Genomic DNA, 17,548 nt, shown 5'->3' with positions numbered 1-17,548 from the left:
CCCTTGATAAATTGACTTTTGGTGCAACAAAAGTGTGTCATGTCATGTTAATTGTACAGAGCCACAGGATTTTGCTCAAGTTCTGAAACCAACCAAATACGCCATATAATCCCATATATACTAGAAGATGAGACAAAACAATGGGTACACCTAGAGAGGGACACAATTGAAAATACCTGCACCACAACATACCCACTCCTCCCAAACAAACTAAAGAAAATTCCCACAACACTTAACAGGTACACACAGACCATGCTCAAAGCATGGAAAACACAAATAGGCAAACTATCCCCAACCCCATCCCCACTAATCCCCCTGGCGTACCACCCATTATTCCACCATGCAGCACAAAACCTCCAGATAAAAACCTGGCGAACCAAAGGCTTATATCGCCTAATAGACTTTTATAAAAATAACAAACCCTTGTCAACACAAGAAATACAAGACAAACTAGAAGACACCCAAATGCCCTGGTTAACACAACACCAACTACATGCCCTCTTAAACAACCCAACAGTAAAATCAGCAGCAACTAGGCCCCTGACAACCTTTGAAAACCTCCTCCTAACAACAAAGGGAAACGGTAAAGGGGCGGTATCCGCAATATACAAAATACTACTCCAAAACCCCGCAAATCCCCTAGACGCAATCAAAAAACAATGGGAGAATGACATAGGCTATGAGATTAACCCCACTCAATGGACCAGAATGTGGTCTAAACCCCCCTTTAAATCCATATCAACGGAAAGAAAAGAACTCACACTGAAACTCACCTACAGGTGGTACCTAACACCAAGGAAACTAGCGCTAATACACCCAGGAACCTCACCAAAATGCTGGAGAGGGTGCACCTCCACAGGCACATACCTCCACATGTGGTGGGAGTGTCCCAAAATCCAACTATTCTGGACAACAGCCATACAAGAAATATGTAAAATAACTAAACAAGTATTAGACTTCACCCCAGAATTGGCCCTACTAAACATCTTCCAAGACAACAATGCCCATTTACACCACAAAGAACTCATAACCCACCTACTTTCAGCAGCCAGAAACACCATAACCAGACACTGGAGAGACCTGTCAGGAGTAAGCATGGACCAATGGTACCAAATAGTATGGGAAACAGCCCTACTAGAAAAATTAACTAATAAACTGAAACTGACTTGGGGACAAACAGAAGAAGACACCTTCACCCCGGTATGGCTCCCCTTTATCACAAATATAGCCCAACAGGACAACGACAATAATCCACCAACAGCATACAAATCAATATGGCTAACCTGATCCAAAACACCCACCCACCTCACTCACACACGAAAACAAAGATCACCACAGCCAACCACAAACAAACAATCACACCCTAGGCCAACCCCAACCTCTCTCACCACCAAAGGAACACAAGTGAACAACACAAGCACGCTGACACCAAACTCTACATACATTAAGCATAATAGAAACACCGCTACTCGACCCCACCCCCATCCATCTCCCCTCCCTCCACCCCCTTTCTTTTTTTCTTTCTTTTTTCTTCTCTCCCTAATGCCTCATCAAATGAAACGGATTTGTAAAAATGTTACATGGAAGAAAAAAATACGAGGCATTACACTTACACTGTAAAACAAGAAAACCCTTAATAAAATATTTTTTAAAAAAAACAAACAAACAAACAATTTGGGGCATGGTTGCGACGTAAGGGGATCACTCACCGTTTGACTAACCCTTATAGCCCTGCTGAAAATGGTCTGTGTGAAAGACGTGGGGCTGTAATACAGTCAGTAAAGGACTGCCTGCTAGTGGATGCAGGATTGGGTCACAACCATAGGCTGTGGGGCGAGGCTTTTCTGACAGCGAACTTTTTGATTAACAGAACCTGGTCTAGCTCTATAAAAGATATTCCATATCGTGTGTTGTTTGGGAAAGAACCAGAGTGGAAAATGCTCCATAACTGGGGTTCTTGGGCACATGTAAATATCCCCAAAGCTCAGCGCCAGAAAGGGGGCGCTAGAGCGCAGAAACTGCGGTTTGTGGGATATCAGTCCTATGGCAAAGGGTGGCGTTTCAATCTACACCCAGGACGCGTGGTTCTGTCACGAAGTGCAGACTTCGCTGACCAGGACAGATGGACTGTGATCCATGCCAACCCAGATTGCCTACTGCCCCTGCAAGTAAGAGAAGAGGCTTCTTCTCAGCCATTGGCAACGCAGGAGCAGGAGGAGGAGGAGGCAAAGATTTCCCCAAAAGATGTGGCAATAGATAATACTTCTCTAGAGGAAGAGGAAGAAGAGCCAGAGATAAGGGGGGAAGAAGAACAGCAGCAGGAGACTTTTTCAGGTAGTTCACAATTTAGCGGAACCACCTGCAACATCGGGGCCCAGTACGGGCCACATGTTCTCCTGCAATGATTTTGCAAAGTTTTTTGCAGATAAAATCGCTCAGATTCGGGAAGAAGTAGACTCCACCGTGGGAGCAGGGCCGGGGCGGGAGAGTGCTAGAGTTCTGTCTAGTCAAGTTGAGTGGGAAAAATTCCAATCTGTTACCTCCGAGGATGTGGACAGGCTGCGTGGACGAGTGAAACCAACCACCTGTCTCCTGGATCCTTGCCCATCCTGGCTTATAAAAGCTAGCCGGGAAGGACTGGGCAATGGGCTTCGTGGGGTGGTGAATGCTTCCCTCCGTGAGGGAGCCTTCCCAGACCCGCTGAAAGAGGCGGTTATTAAACCGCTTCTTAAAAAACCATCTTTAGATGCGGCCACGATGGCCAACTATCGCCCAGTCTCAAATCTTCCATTCTTGGGCAAGGTGATTGAGCGAGCGGTTGCCGAACAACTCCAGGCACGCCTGGAAGAAGTGGACCATTTGGATCCCTTCCAGTCGTGATTCAGGCCTCATCATGGGACTGAAACTGCCTTGGTCGCACTGGTTGATGATCTCCGGCGGGCTAGGGACAAAGGTGAGAGCTGTTTCCTAGTTCTGCTGGATCTCTCAGCGGCGTTTGATACCATCGACCATAACATCGTTCTGGACCGTCTTCAGGGGCTGGGAGCTGGAGGCACTGTCATACAGTGGTTCCGCTCCTTCCTCCTGGGCTGTGTTCAGAAAGTGGTGGTGGGGGATGAGTGTTCAGACCCCTGGGCTCTCACTTGTGGGGTGCCTCAGGGTTCTGTCCTCTCCCCCATGCTTTTCAACATTTACATGCAGCCGCTGGGAGAGATCATCAGGAGGTTTGGGCTGGGTGTTCATCAGTATGCGGATGATACCCAGCTCTACCTCTCTTTTAAATCAGAACCAGTGAGGGCGGTGAAGGTCCTGTGTGAGTGTCTGGAAGCGGTTGGAGGATGGATGGTGGCTAACAGATTGAGGTTGAATCCTGACAAGACAGAAGTACTGTTTTTGGGGGACAGGAGGCGGGCAGGTGTGGAGGATTCCCTGGTCCTGAATGGGGTAACTGTGCCCCTGAAGGACCAGGTGCGCAGCCTGGGAGTCATTTTGGACTCACTGCTGTCCATGGAGGCACAGGTCAAATCTGTGTCCAGGGCAGCTGTTTACCAGCTCCATCTGGTACGTAGGCTGAGACCCTATCTGCCTGCGGACTGTCTCACCAGAGTGGTGCATGCTCTGGTTATCTCCCGCTTGGACTACTGCAATGCACTCTACGTGGGGCTATCTTTGAAGGTGACTCGGAAACTACAACTAATCCAGAATGCGGCAGCTAGACTGGTGACTGGGGGCGGCCGCCGAGACCATATAACACCGGTCTTGAAAGACCTACATTGGCTCCCAGTACATTTCCGAGCACAATTCAAAGTGTTGGTGCTGACCTTTAAAGCCCTAAACAGCCTCTGTCCAGTATACCTGAAGGAGCGTCTCCACCCCCATCATTCTGCCCGGACGCTGAGGTCCAGCGCCGAGGGCCTTCTGGCGGTTCCCTCATTGTGAGAAGCAAAGCTACAGGGAACCAGGCAGAGGGCCTTCTCGGTAGTGGCGCCCGCCCTGTGGAACGCCCTTCCAGCAGATGTCAAAGCGATAAACAACTACCTGACATTCAGAAGACATCTTAAGGCAGCCCTGTTCAGGGAAGTTTTTAACGTGTGATATTTTATTGTATTTTTGGTTTTTATGGAAGCCGCCCAGAGTGGCTGGGGAGGCCCAGCCAGATGGGCGGGGTATAAATAATAAATTATTATTATTATTATTATTATTATTATTATTATTATTATTATAGTTGTGCCTAGGCGCTCCCAGCGTTCAAACAAGGGTGTACCTCCTCAACGTTTGACCCTAGGAGGAGTGAGAGTATGCAATGTGAGTTGTATGGAACCACAAAGTTATAATGAAGTCTTAGACTTACCCCCTGAGGAACGTGCTTTGTGAGAACAAGCCATGAAAGAAGAAATGGACTCTTTTAAAGGTAACAAAGTGTTTGAGGTCATAATGCCGCCACCTGGTGGCAGAGTGGTGTCATGCAAGTGGGTTTATAAAAGGAAAACCCTTGCATCTGGGGAACCACGTTTTCGAGCCAGATTAGTAGCCAGAGGGTTCACTCAGATTAAAGGGGAGAGTTATGATGAAGTGTTTTCTCCCACTGTAAAGAGTGAAACTTTTCGTTTAATGCTTTCCATTGCTGCTGTAAGACAACTAGCAGTGCACCATTTTGATGTTGATGCTGCATATCTGCATGCAAATTTAGACCATGAAATGTTAATGAGACAACCCCGTCAGTTTGAAGAGGAGAATGGTGCAGTCTGGCATTTGAAAAAAGCTGTTTACGGTCTCAAACAAAGTAGAAGGTGTTGGAACCAGTGTTTAAATGAAGCTCTTGTAAAACTTGGTTTTAAAAGGAGTGTGGCTGATCCATGCCTGTACTCTAAGGGGACAGGCAGCAAATATCTAATGCTCTTAGTCTTTGTTGATGATTTGCTTGTGGCAGGGAGTTCCACAGATGAGATCCAGAAGCTCACAAGTCAACTGGAAAAGAGGTTTAAGCTTAAAGCCTTAGGGCCTGTAAGCAATTACTTGGGAGTAGAAGTAAGGCAGGAAGCAGATGGAAGCTTCCTACTGAGTCAGAGAGAGAAAATTCTTCATTTGATAGAGCAGTTTGGCATGGAAAACTGCAAGCCAGTTCAGACTCCCATGACACCAGATTTCCCAAAGACAGTGTGTGATGATGAATTTGATCAGCCTGAATTGTATCACTCAAAAATAGGATCATTGTTGTATTTAAGCCAGTGGTCAAGGCCAGACATTGCATGTGCTACAAATGTTCTGAGTCAACGTGTATCTAAACCCAGTACTGCCGATTGGTGTGCTTTGAAAAGGCTTATCAGATATCTAAAGGGGACATTAAATGTATGTTTGAAGATATCTAGTACACAAGATGAAAAACTAGAAGTATTTGTTGATGCGGACTGGGGAAGCTGTGTAGCTACTAGAAAATCTACAAGTGGAATGGTTATGATGTTCGCCAATTCCATAATTGGATGGAGGTCAAAGAAACAAGGATTTGTTGCAACCTCATCCTGTGAGGCAGAATATGGGAGCCTATCGCTAGCATGCAACGAAATCATGTGGTTTATACAGATACTAAAAGATCTAGATTGTAAAGTAGACTTGCCTATCCAAGTGTATGAAGATAGTCAATCGTGCATTGCATTAGCGGGCTCAGAAATAATGAAATCCGCATCAAAACATATTGCTATCCGTCATGCGAATGTGAGAGATTGTGTACAGAATGGGGTGATCAAACTGGAGTATTGTCAATCACAAGATAATATTGCTGATTTGTTTACCAAGCCTTTGCCAGCAACATGTCATAATGAATTGATGACAAAACTGGGTTTAATGTATGTATAATGTATGTATTGTTTCTGTTGGGGTTTTTCGCATTTAAGAAACAGAAGGGGTGTCATGGCTAAAATGGCCTCTGTTTCTTTAATGCGAATAAAGCTGGGTCAGCATGACTCAGCGGTCTGCACCAAGTTGTATATATAAGTGAGAAATGTTAGTTTGTGCTGAGGCTGGCGTTTGGGTTGGTTGGTTGGTTGGTCCTGGTGTGTATAGTTATTCAGTCGTGTTTTGCACAAAGACTTTTATGACTAAAACTGCAAGGATATTCTCATGGACTCTTTTATGCAGACAAGGGTCCGAGGACCAGGCTGAAGAGACAAAGGGAGGTCAGAACCCTTTCCTTTTTGTTTTGTTTTGTTTGAGGCACGTTTCAATCCGAAAGTAAAGGATGAATTATCCAGAGCCCCCTGCCCACAGTCCATGAATGAGCTAACTAAAATGGCGTTAGCGATTGGAGTATGGCAGGAAGCATGGGCTCAGGAAAGGAGGGAGGCCAGAGGAGAGCGGTTCCACGGCAACCGCATTCCTGAGATGCCTACAGGGACTTCCTACAGTCTGCCGGCAGCAGAGCCAATGGAAATTGATGGAGCCTGCGCACGCGAGTTTTCAAACACCGGTGAGTTCAGAAAGAAAGAGGGGAGGGACTGGAAAGCAGCCAAAAGGTGGACTTCCGGGTTAGCGCGATCGGCTAATGGCGGATTCCCTCCGAGCTCTGGAGGGAATCGGCTGCGCAGGAGCTGGGTCTGGCCGCTGCGGCGACACAGGAACCCTCAGAAATCACAGGCGCAGAAGCCTGTGAACCTGGTGACTCGGCGGGCACCATTTGCGCCCCCCCGACCTGCGAAGGAGCCTTTTTAAAGGCTTCGGAGCGGGGGACGGGGTGAGCGGCACGGTGCTGAGAGTCGACTGCTCCTCCTGCGGAGTGAAGCCGCATGCCATGGTCGGAGAGCGCTGACTTCTTCTTGTGAACAATTGGACTCTAAAAGTAACAACCCGTGAGTAGTACGGAAATTGGACTTGTAAAGGAAATTTTTTTTTTGTTGAATCTGGCACGATCGGGGAAGGTGCAAACAGGAAGTCCGCCTCCCCATCTTGTAAACAATTTAAAGCAAGGACTAGTTAACTAAGGTCGAGAGAATTTCTTCTTTTTTATTGGGTAAAAGATATTAATTTCACGATTTGGCAGTATAAGCATAAATAACCGTATCGGAGGATAAGAGCTAATTTTGAGAGCTGAAGTGCCACCCCCCCCCCGGACCCGGGAGTGATCTGTGAGAGAGCCTGTTGAGGAGATATAGAAGAGTTTGACAGCTGTCAAAATTAGCTGTCAAGAAGGAAAAAGAGAACTTTGTTTCTGCTGCCTCTGCTGGAGATATTTGTTGCAATTTGGTTATATTTTGTTGAAAACAAGGAAGAACTGACACAAACTAACTTGACTTTTGGATTTGAACTGGAAAGAATACTAAGTTACCAAAATCCCTCTAGAGGGGGATTTGGGACATTACAAGAATGGCTGGAGGAAGGAAAATTCAAGCTGGGCTGGACAGAGCTTTCGTTCTCTTGGGAAAGTTACAAGGCCAAATGGATGTTTTGGCTACAAATGTTGCAACTCTGAACTTAACAGTAAATAATATCATTGAATTTGATAAGGATTTGACTCAGGAAGCCCATGCAGCCGGACAAAAAGAGAAACTTGAGAGTTTTGAGAGTGTGGAGAAGGAGACATATGTTGTTTCTGAAGAAAAGGAAGGAGGAGCTGTAATTTTGCAGATGACAAAGGAGAGCCAGAGGCCTGAAATGATGGTTAAATCGAGCCAGAGGTCTGACATGATGGTTACAAAGGAAAACAAGTACTGGATGATGAAAATCTGGGTTGAATTGGAGATTGAAGAATGGAGAGATCTCCTTATGTGGAGATCTGAAGACCTATGGATTACAAATTTGATCAAGGTGGAAGTTGGAGCTTTCGGGACAATTGGACTTAAAAGGAGTAAGAAACAAGATTTGGGCTCCACTTTTAAGTATGGAGGTCTGGCTGGAAGAAACATGGACTTTATGGGGACAGAGCTTCTCCGAGATCTGGTGTTTAATACTAAAGACTATCAAAAAAACCGGCAGAGAGGAATTGAGAGAGAATTAAGAGCCTCGGATGTGAGGTCTCCAGGCTGATAGTAGATTAAGACTGATGGACATCTGTTGGGGATCAAAACCAGGAAAGGGGGTGGTGGGGTTTGGGAATCCAAAGGGTGTATAACTATAATTTGTTTTTGTTTGTTTTTAATTTTGTTTTGTTATTAGTAAGAAAATTGGGGAATTCGTGGAAGGGAATTTGGGTCGACTTTAGAAAAAGGTTTTAAGAATGAGTACTGATGTATAAATATGGATGTTTATAAGTTAAAATTGGTTTTTTCTTTAAAATGAACTAAATATAAAAAGGTTAAAAATTGGGGATAAGAACTTGTTGAACTAACAATTTGAATTGGAATATAAGAAGGGGAGGTGTGGGGAAGTCAGGGAAATATGTCATTGAAAATACGGATTTCCCCTTGCAAGTGACCACCATTGATGGCAGGGAGCTACGGGGGGGGGGGTGACACACCAGACACCCCCGATGAGGATGAGGGTTTCTAGGCATGCGGAAACCATTGCCTTTCATGTGGCCACACTGGCAGGACCCCCCATCATACTAGGAATGAGTTGGTTGGCACTCCATGACCCAGTGATGTTGTGGCATCAACGTTCCCTCGCCTTTGGGTCGGCTCACTGCTTGGAACACTGCCTGGGGGGAAAGGAACCAAGAATGACTATGGCCAGGGTTGCTGGGGTGACTCTGGAGGAGAAGGGGTGCGTGCCACCACAATATGAAGATTTGAAGGAGGTATTCAGCAAGAGAGAGGCTGACAAGCTGCCCCCCCCACAGGCCCTATGACTGCCAAATCAACCTGCTTTCGGGGGCCCAGTTGCCGGTGGGTAAGCTGTATTCCATGTCCGACCAGGAGGTGCAAGAGTTGAGGCAGTTAATTGACAAGAACTTAAAGAGGGGTTTCAATAAGGGAATCGAAGGCAGTAGGGGGGGCCCAGTATTCTTTGTGGACAAGAAAACGACGAATCAGCATCGCCTTGTAGTGGATTATCGCCTCTTGAACAAGGTAACTGAACCCGTAGCCTTTCCCATGCCCAGAATTGACGATGTTTTGACGCGTGCGAGGCAGGGGAATTTTTTTGTCAAACTGGACCTAAGGGGAGCGTACAATCTGATTAGAGTGAGAGAGGGGGACGAATGGAAGACGACCATGTTCACTCCCCTGAGGGCGTTTGAGTATCTCGTCATGCCATTTGGATTTGCAATCGAGATCCGCCTGCTTTCAAGCCTTTATGCACCACGTGTTGGGGCCCCTGCTGTACAAGAATTGCGTGGCCTTTTTGGATGACCTTTTGATCTTCTCTGAAAATGAAGCACAGCACGTGAAAGATGTCAGGCAGGTGCTAGAGAGATTGAAGAAGCATCATTTGTAGGTCAAGCTGGAGAAATGCTAATTCCATGCTCGAGAGGTGGAGTTCCTGGGGTACCGACTGTCAGACAAGGGGTGGCCATGGACCCGGAGAAGGTGAAAGCAGTGCTGGAATGGAAGAGCCCCAAAACAAAGAAGGATGTGCAGAGGTTCCTAGGTTTCCACAACTTCTACAGGAAGTTCATCAAGAACTTTGCTCACTTGACAGCACCCATAACGGATTGTCTCAGCGGCAAGAAGAAGTTTGCGTGGACCAAGGAAGCGCAGCAGTCCTTTGAAATGTTAAAGAAGGCTTTTGCCTCTGAGGAGCAGCTCCTGCACGTGGATCCTGGGAAGTCACTGAGAGTGGAGACGGACGCTTCAGACCGGGCCATCGGAGCAGTACTGTTGCAACAAGGGTCAGGGGAGGACTGCAGACCTTGTGCGTTTTTCTCCAGGAAACTGAGCAAGTCAGAGCAACATTACACTGTTTATGACAAAGAATTGCTGGCGATTTATGCAGCCTTTTGGCAGTGGAGACATTTTTTGATTGGGGCGCAGTACCAGATCCAGGTCCGAACGAACCACAAGAACCTGGAATACTGACGGACAGCGCGTGTGCTCAACCAGAGAAAGGTCCGGTGGTCGCAGACATTCTCACAGTATCACTTTGAGATACAATACGTTCCTGGAGGGAGGGGAATGTGAGGGCGGATGCACTTTCCAGAAAATGGAATGGGAAGGACCTCCTGTGGCCAGGCCCATGTTCCCAGAAGACCGATGGTTGTGTGAGGGAGCACTGGTAGGGGAGCAAAATCTGGTTGGGTTCACCAGACACGATGAGTTTGCTCCAACTAAATTAGGAAGTTCAGCGATGGAAAGGGGGGAAATGGGGGGGTTGAGGAAAAAGGAGGGCTCTTGTACTACAAAGGGGCACGGTATGCACCAGGAGAGGCATTGAGGGCCAAAATACTTAGGCAGCTCCATGACAACCCCACAGCCGGCCATTTTGGGCAGCATAAGACCATGCTATTAGTCACCAGGCAGTTCTGGTGGCCCAAGGTGGCCCACTTTTGGAGGTTTACATCAATACAAATGACAGAATCGATAAAATATGTGAACTAAGAGGCTTTCCTTTGATATATTTTTTAAGCAGAGGAATCTTCGAAAGTTGATCAAATCATAGATCTTATTCTAATTGCCTCTACTGACTTTTGTGTAGTGTTTGCTGCCACCCTGGTTTCCAGACCCTTGATCAGCCCATTCTCCTTCCTCAGCTTATCAATTATCCTAATTAAATTGTAGTGCCCAGAACTGGACACAGTTCTCCTGGTCAAGGCAAAATGGAGTGGAACTATTACTTCTCTTGATCCGGACACTATAATTCTGTTGATTCAGCCTAGAACAGCATTAGCAGTGCAGATTTCCAGGTAACGAATGTGTACTAAAAGGAAAATGGAAGAGGAAATGTTCATAAAATGCATATATTAGTGAATATAATATAGAAAACCAATATAATAGAACAAATTGCTTGTAGTCCATACAAAGTAAACATGTTTCTTAGGGGAATTTCACATTAAACTGCTGATGAATTTTCATGAGGAATTCCCCGCTGCCCCAAAGAACCACATATTTCTACAGAATTGTGAAGAACTGAAAAGAAGATTGGAAAAATGAGAAACTATCAGAAATTGACGTTGGCAGATTGTCCCCTCTTTATGAATGACTCACAAATTCAAGGGATTTCCTCTCATAAGTTTTTAACAAAGTCTACGATGCTGTCCATTAATTCAACTGCAGCAGGGAATGCAAAGATGAATCCTTTGAAGAAGTTTATCAACCCATGAAACCCGTTCTCAACATGGAACCAGCTGACTTTCACCCCATTGTCCTCCAGACGTTTCTTGTACAGCAGTATATCGTCTCGTACTACGTCGTACTCGCAGCTCACAATTAGGGTTTCAGGAAGCTTCTGGATGACAGAGTCCTCAGCAAAAAGGCAAGAATAGCCTACTAAAGCCTCTTCCAATTGCCTATAGACATCAGGTTCATAAGGAGCAAGTGGGACTTGTTTGTAGCCTCTCCCCTTAAATCTCTGTGGAAGGTTGTCTGGACTCACCCACTTCCCATATTTCAGCCTCATTGAATCTGGCACATGAGAGCCCTTCAGGACCTGGCCTAACAAAGAAGTGTCTTTTCCAATATACTTCAATCCCAAGTAAGCAACACTTTCCCGGAACAGGATGGGCATTAAACTGTTCTGCTGATAGGAAGGCAGGTTGAAGTCCATAACCTGTGTATTAGGATAGATGAGCACTTGAGCTTGTAGCTTTGGAAGGTCTGATCTCTCCACCAATTTCTGGGCAACAATACAAGCATAATTGCCCCCCGCACTGTCCCCACTAACGATGATCTTGGAAGGATCCACCCCATGGGAAGCTGCATTTTGAATTAAGTGTATGGTAGCAGCAAGGCAGTCCTTGTACTGAGCGGGAGGAAGATGCTCAGGAGACAGGCGGTAGCTGCAGAATAAAAGAGAAGCAAAGAGGTAAACTTCCAGAATCTTTTCCAAACACATTCATGATCACATAGAATTAAAAGAAGAGCCTGCTGGATCAGTTATAGCAGATATAATGCAGGTGAAAGTCAGCTGGCTTATGCCCTTAAAAAACTGACTTTACCAGCTAGCAAAAGAGTGTAGGGAACGCTGGGGAAGCAGAACCCTGCAGGCTTGCATCCAGCTGGTGGAAGACCATTTGCCAGTTGCAACTTTCCCTCCTCCTCCTGTTTAGATGCAGGGGGCGTTTCCCAGTCTCTTCCTGATTATATGTTTAAAAGCCCTAACTGAACATTAGCCCCACTCCCGGATTGATTCCAGGCTGGATCTGGGTTGGGTGGTCTCCAAGTTGAGGCTGATCTGGAGGCCCTGGTTAGGGGTGCTGTGCAAGGCCTTATGCCCAGTTCATAGTCCCCCCACGGAAGCGAGCGTGTTCATGTCTTAAGCACCTGAAGCACTGATTTTCAATCATAGAACAGAATGTTGACAGCTTTCATGGGGAGCCTCTTTGTCCTGCAGGGAATATGGCCAGGGATGCCAGCCTGAAATACAGCAGCATGCTGGGCCCCTACACGCTTTCCCTATGAAAGGCCATGGGGTTGTGTTTACTTACCCAACAGACACAACCACTGAATCACTCTCCTTGGCAATCTTGCTGCAGACATCTTCGTAGAATGCTAGCAAGTTGGGAGGGAAATTCAAAATTGGAAAGCAATTATGTGGAAGATACCTTTGGCTTCCATTGCTCTACATGAGGGGTCAGCAACCTTTTTCAGCCGTGGGCCGGTCCACCATCCCACAGACCATGTGGTGGCCCAGATTATATGGGGGGGGGGGATTAATGAATTCCTATGCCCCACAAAAAAAACCCAGAGATACATTTTAAATGAAAGCACACATCCTACTCTTGTAAAAACACCAGGCAGACCCCACAAATAACCTAGAGATGCATTTTAAATAAAAGGACACATTCTACTCATGTAAAAACACGCTTATTCCCAGACCTTCAACGGGCCGGATTGAGAAGGTGGTTGGGCTACATCCAGCCCACAGTCCTTAGGTTGGCTACCCCTGCTCTACATGCTGTAAGACTGCAGCTCCCAGGAGTCACAGGCAGGAATGTATGAATCCTTTCTCATTTTTCCACACTTACCTTCCGTTCTCTACCTGCCCAGGGTTTCCAGCAACTGCTAGGCAGAAGCACTGCTGCCTCCAATCTTGCCTTAAAAAGAACATTTTTGCAAAGAAATCTTCCCTTACATAAGATATTGGTACATGCAATATTCACTGACATAAGCCTTTTTATGCATCGTGCACATCCCATTGCTAGAGTGCTGCGTTGTAAGTGTCAGAGACTGACTTTGGGTTCACATATTGCTTCACAAGATGCAAAATAAATAGGTTCCCATATAAAAACAAAATGAATCAAATTACAACCTCCCCCCCCAAAAAAAAATATCTCCACCTGGCAGAGTAACAAAGGCTGGCAGTTTGCTGCTTCAGAATGTGGGGGGAGATGCCCTGGAAGAGGTTACTAGAGTAGAGCTCTCAGAGGAATCTTTGCTGCACAGCGAGGGGGGAGGGGAGGATGCCCAAATTCTCCTCACAGCAGGATGGAGGAGAATGTGAAAATGCTAAGTAAGGGGGAAAGGGGAAGGACCGGATCTTGTCTCCCTTTGTGCTGTCTGAGAAACGGAAACTCAGACTGAGCACGTCGTATCGGAGAATGACAGGTGTTTGCCACATAAATCTTCCAGAGGCTCATTAATTCTTACCGGAGCTGTTTGTCTGCCTGAGATCATTACACACAGATCCATGAATTGCAAGCTTTCATTTACTTAACATGTTATCGTTTGTATTCATATTTGCAAACCTATTGCAATTTTCAGAGACAGGAAAAACAGGAAAAAGAAACTTGTTGTAAGAAACTCCCAAATTCCACCTTAGAAGAAATCTGTCTAGCCGTTGAAGTGAGGGAGCATGGGAGTTGTATTCCAGGAAGCAAGATCTTGGAGGGGCACAGGTGCCCCTATTCCCCCAAATATGAATGTCTGTAGCAATAGCAAGCTCTTGCAAGAGGTTGTGTCACCAGTATCCTGACTCCCAATTTCTTCATGTGTAACTTGATCCTAGCCTTCCTTCCTCCCACAGTTCCTGCTTCATAGGCTGTTGCAATGGAAGGCTACTGAATGGGACTTGTTAACTGCCAACCTGTTACATTGCAATTGGTCTTGCGAGACGAAACCTGGTGCAAGTCCAGTTCTCTCAACCACTCATATTGTCCCTAAGAGATGGGAAAGAGCCATTCTGGATTAGGCCAAAGGCCCAGCCAGCCCAGCCTTGTGTTCTCCCCAAGGCCAACCAGGTGTCAGCAGGAAGCCCACAAAGAGAGCCTGGCTGCAACAGCACTCTGCTCACCTGCATGGGGAAATTTCGGGCGTGATGGCAGGCAATTTGGGGAACTCTGATAAGGAGTTTGTTGCTTTGTGTTTCTGAAAGTGGCACTGCTATTTGCCAACTTGTAAAATTGTGATTGGTTTTCTGAGATGGAAACCTGGCGGAGGTCCAGTTTCGGGTTACGGGTTTCGGAAAGTTGACCTATGTATTAATTATCGCTATGTATAAATTAGCACATGTGGGTGTGGTGGGTGAGTGTGGGATTTGGTCAGGTGAAAATGAGGGGGTGGCCAGGGGTGGGAGGGTGGCTGGGTTGGTAAGCAGAGCAATCAGGAACAGCAACCTATTAGATACATATTTGTGAACCTATTTGAGGTTCTATGAAATCAAGTGTTATATGAATTTTATGAAAGGAATGAGTCAGTATCAGCAGTGGGGGGCATCTGTCCCTCCCCCAGGGGCTGCTTGCTGGAGTGCAGCTCCCCGGTTCCCTGACCATTGACAACTAGAGACGTAGGATCTGGGAAGCCATGACAACAAGAGGGTCCATGTCCATAACTTAACAAATGCAAATCCAAAGCACATGTGTGCCCCTTGACTCTTCAGGAACTACCACCAACACTCTTGTATTTCAGCCCTGTAAACCTCTCTTCCAATGATATCTGAAGCACTTCTACCCAGAAAGGAGATTCCAACTAAACATTAGGAACACCTTTCTGATGGTAAGAGTTGTTTGACAGGGAACCGCCTCGCTTGGGAGGTGGCGGACTCTCTTTGACTGGAGGTTTGACAATAGAGGTTTCACACCATTTCTAGGATTCTACATCGGCTTATTTGAGTTCAATGGGGCTTGCCTCTAGGTAAGTGTTCATAGGCTCACAGCTTTAGTCTCTTACCGATGCTCCCAACCATCCCAGCACCTCCATGGAAGAACACAAATCCTTTCCTTGGGCCAGCAGATGGTGTTTTGGGCTGATAAACCCTCACAGGCACCCCGTCGAAATGCAGATCTTTGGCAGAGAGGCTGGGATCCGCTCTTGGATTCCAGAAATTCTGGAGGAAGCGGATAACGGCAACCTGTCTGCAGACACCCAGCAGTTCAAGACACTTCCCCTGTTGGGCAAAGGAAAAGTCTCATGAAAATAGTGCCCACATTTGCAACCTATTCACAATAGGTGGTATCCAAATAAGTCCTATTTAAAGTAGACCCATGGAAATGAATGAGCACATGTTAGCCAAGTCCATTAATTTCAATTGGTCAGCTTAGAATTGGTCACCCCAACCCAAACACCCACCAAGATACAGAGGCAAAAGAAGCTGGGAAACAAGCTAAGCTTTGGAGAAACAATCCACAATCTCCTTGCTTGCCTATGAGGCAATGTTGCTGAAGAAACCATGTTGTAAAGAAAACATGGCTTTGTGTGAATAATTTATTTCTCTCTATGTGTGTCTTTCTATAGGCTGAAAGGAAGCCCTTGTTGAATGTGATAATATCTTCATCGCATCATCATCAAGTGAATTCATTATGCATGTTGGATTAAGCAGTATTTGAATAATCTAAATATATAAACTGTTATTATTATTCATTAAATATACTGCCCTTTATGAAATGATCTCAGGGTGGTTCACAGCAAAAAAAATTAAGATAAAAACGCAAAATACACAATGAAAGCAAGAACAAAGCAAACCAATAACACCTTTAAAAGATATAGAAATGTTTTTGCCTGGTGCCAACAGATACGTATTATTAAATCTAATAATAATAATAATAATACATTTCTTAATCACCTTTCCCATAAGAACATAAGAAGGACCTGCTGGCTCAACTAATGGCTCATCCAGTCCCCAACTTACCGCAGTGAATGCCATTATGGCAAGACAGTGAAGACCTCGAAGCTTTAATGGACTGTCAAATCCAGGTGGAATTTCACTCTTGGAAAGATCATAGTAAATCGCCCAGGAGAGAAGAGACAGGAAAGGAATCCCTATAACTCCAATCAACCCCAGCAGCAGGCTCTGAAGAAGCTCCATTTCTCCGTTCCAAAGAGTGAGACGCAAACACTGAGCCTAAACTGTCAGCATTTGCTGCTGTTTAACTCCACCAGTGGTATCTATACACAGCCGGTTGTAGGTTGGTTGATGAACTGTTTCACAATTAGAACACAGACTTCCATGTAGATGTGATATCCATCAGAATACCAAGAACAATTTTATGGGTCAGGTTGGCACAATTTGTGTTGCCCTATTCAGGAATTTCTAGTCCAGTCACCGAACCATCCAGCTGCATGTAAAGCTCTTCAATTTTACATGCCGTGGGTGTTTGTTGACTGAAGTTCAAAACATCACCACACAGCTTAACCCAATAGTCAGGAATGGTGGGAGTTGTGTGCACTTCCTGGCCCAAGATTTCCAAGGCTTCCGACATGAGTCCTATTCCTACCTAAGACCCAGGATATTCAAGTCATGGGCTCTGGACTTCCAGTTTTACCGCCACCATTTGAAGGAGTGCAGGATCAACTCTCTGGAGAGGTCCTGAGCTTTGAGAGGCAAAAAGAGGTTACGCTAGGGCAACAGTGAACCTTATAACCCGAGGAGTTAAATCCTCGGTGCTGGGGGGCTGGCTGTGTTCAGAGGCGTCTCTCCTGTGTGCACACCGGACCTGTCAAGGTTCAGCAAGGACGCAGGATTGAAGATACAAATGCTAGGATCCATTCTGACCTGCAAAGCGATGCCACAGGCTCCGAAAGGTGAAGCGGGAAAGCATTCCGAGGCTGAAGATTAAACCCCCACACCCCAAAACAAAAGAAAAAGCAGAACAGAAGCAAAAGAATAAGGAGGTACAGGGGAGAGTTATAACAATTTGGGAGCTAAGGAAATCCTTCCTGACGCTGGTGGAGAAAATGACGCAAGGGAAAAAATCGGTATGCGTGAGTCAGCGTTTTAAAAAGAAAGTCTGCTGAGTAACAAGAAGGAAAAGAGTCTCAGCTCCTAGAAGGGCTAAAGAGACAAAATAAAGCTAAACAAATAAATTTAATTGGGAGATATAGGACAGTGTTACAAATACCCGTGAAACTCAGTACATTTGTGAGAAACTCAGTGATGCGCAGCGTAAATTAATAATGCAGAGTTTTAAAGAATAAAATCTTTACTGAATTAAAATAAACTTCTTCATAAACAACATGGTTCCAAACAGTTTGACTGAGATTACCTACTGTCAGGGAACTGACATCGGAGTGAGAGGCGGAGGCAAGGCTCC

The 17,548-nt window shown here is 45.8% G+C and overlaps 1 protein-coding gene across 1 annotated transcript; it reads right to left on the bottom strand.

Annotated features, from left to right (window-relative positions):
- Window positions 1–10,856: 10,856 nt before the first annotated feature.
- LOC310769456 (arylacetamide deacetylase-like 3) lies at window positions 10,857–16,786 on the bottom strand. Its single transcript, XM_083628851.1, has 4 exons — window positions 16,147–16,786; window positions 15,189–15,405; window positions 12,509–12,572; window positions 10,857–11,860 (listed from the first exon to the last, which is right to left on the bottom strand). The coding sequence occupies exons 1-4, from the start codon at window positions 16,321–16,323 to the stop codon at window positions 11,089–11,091; spliced, it is 1,230 nt and encodes a 409-aa protein (XP_083484977.1). The 5' UTR covers window positions 16,324–16,786; the 3' UTR covers window positions 10,857–11,088.
- Window positions 16,787–17,548: the final 762 nt, after the last annotated feature.

Source organism: Podarcis filfolensis, assembly GCF_964270895.1.
Source record: "Podarcis filfolensis genome assembly, chromosome: 8".
NCBI lineage: Eukaryota > Metazoa > Chordata > Lepidosauria > Squamata > Lacertidae > Podarcis > Podarcis filfolensis.
Note: the sequence above shows the minus strand (reverse complement) of the source record. Positions and strands in the feature narration are given on the sequence as shown.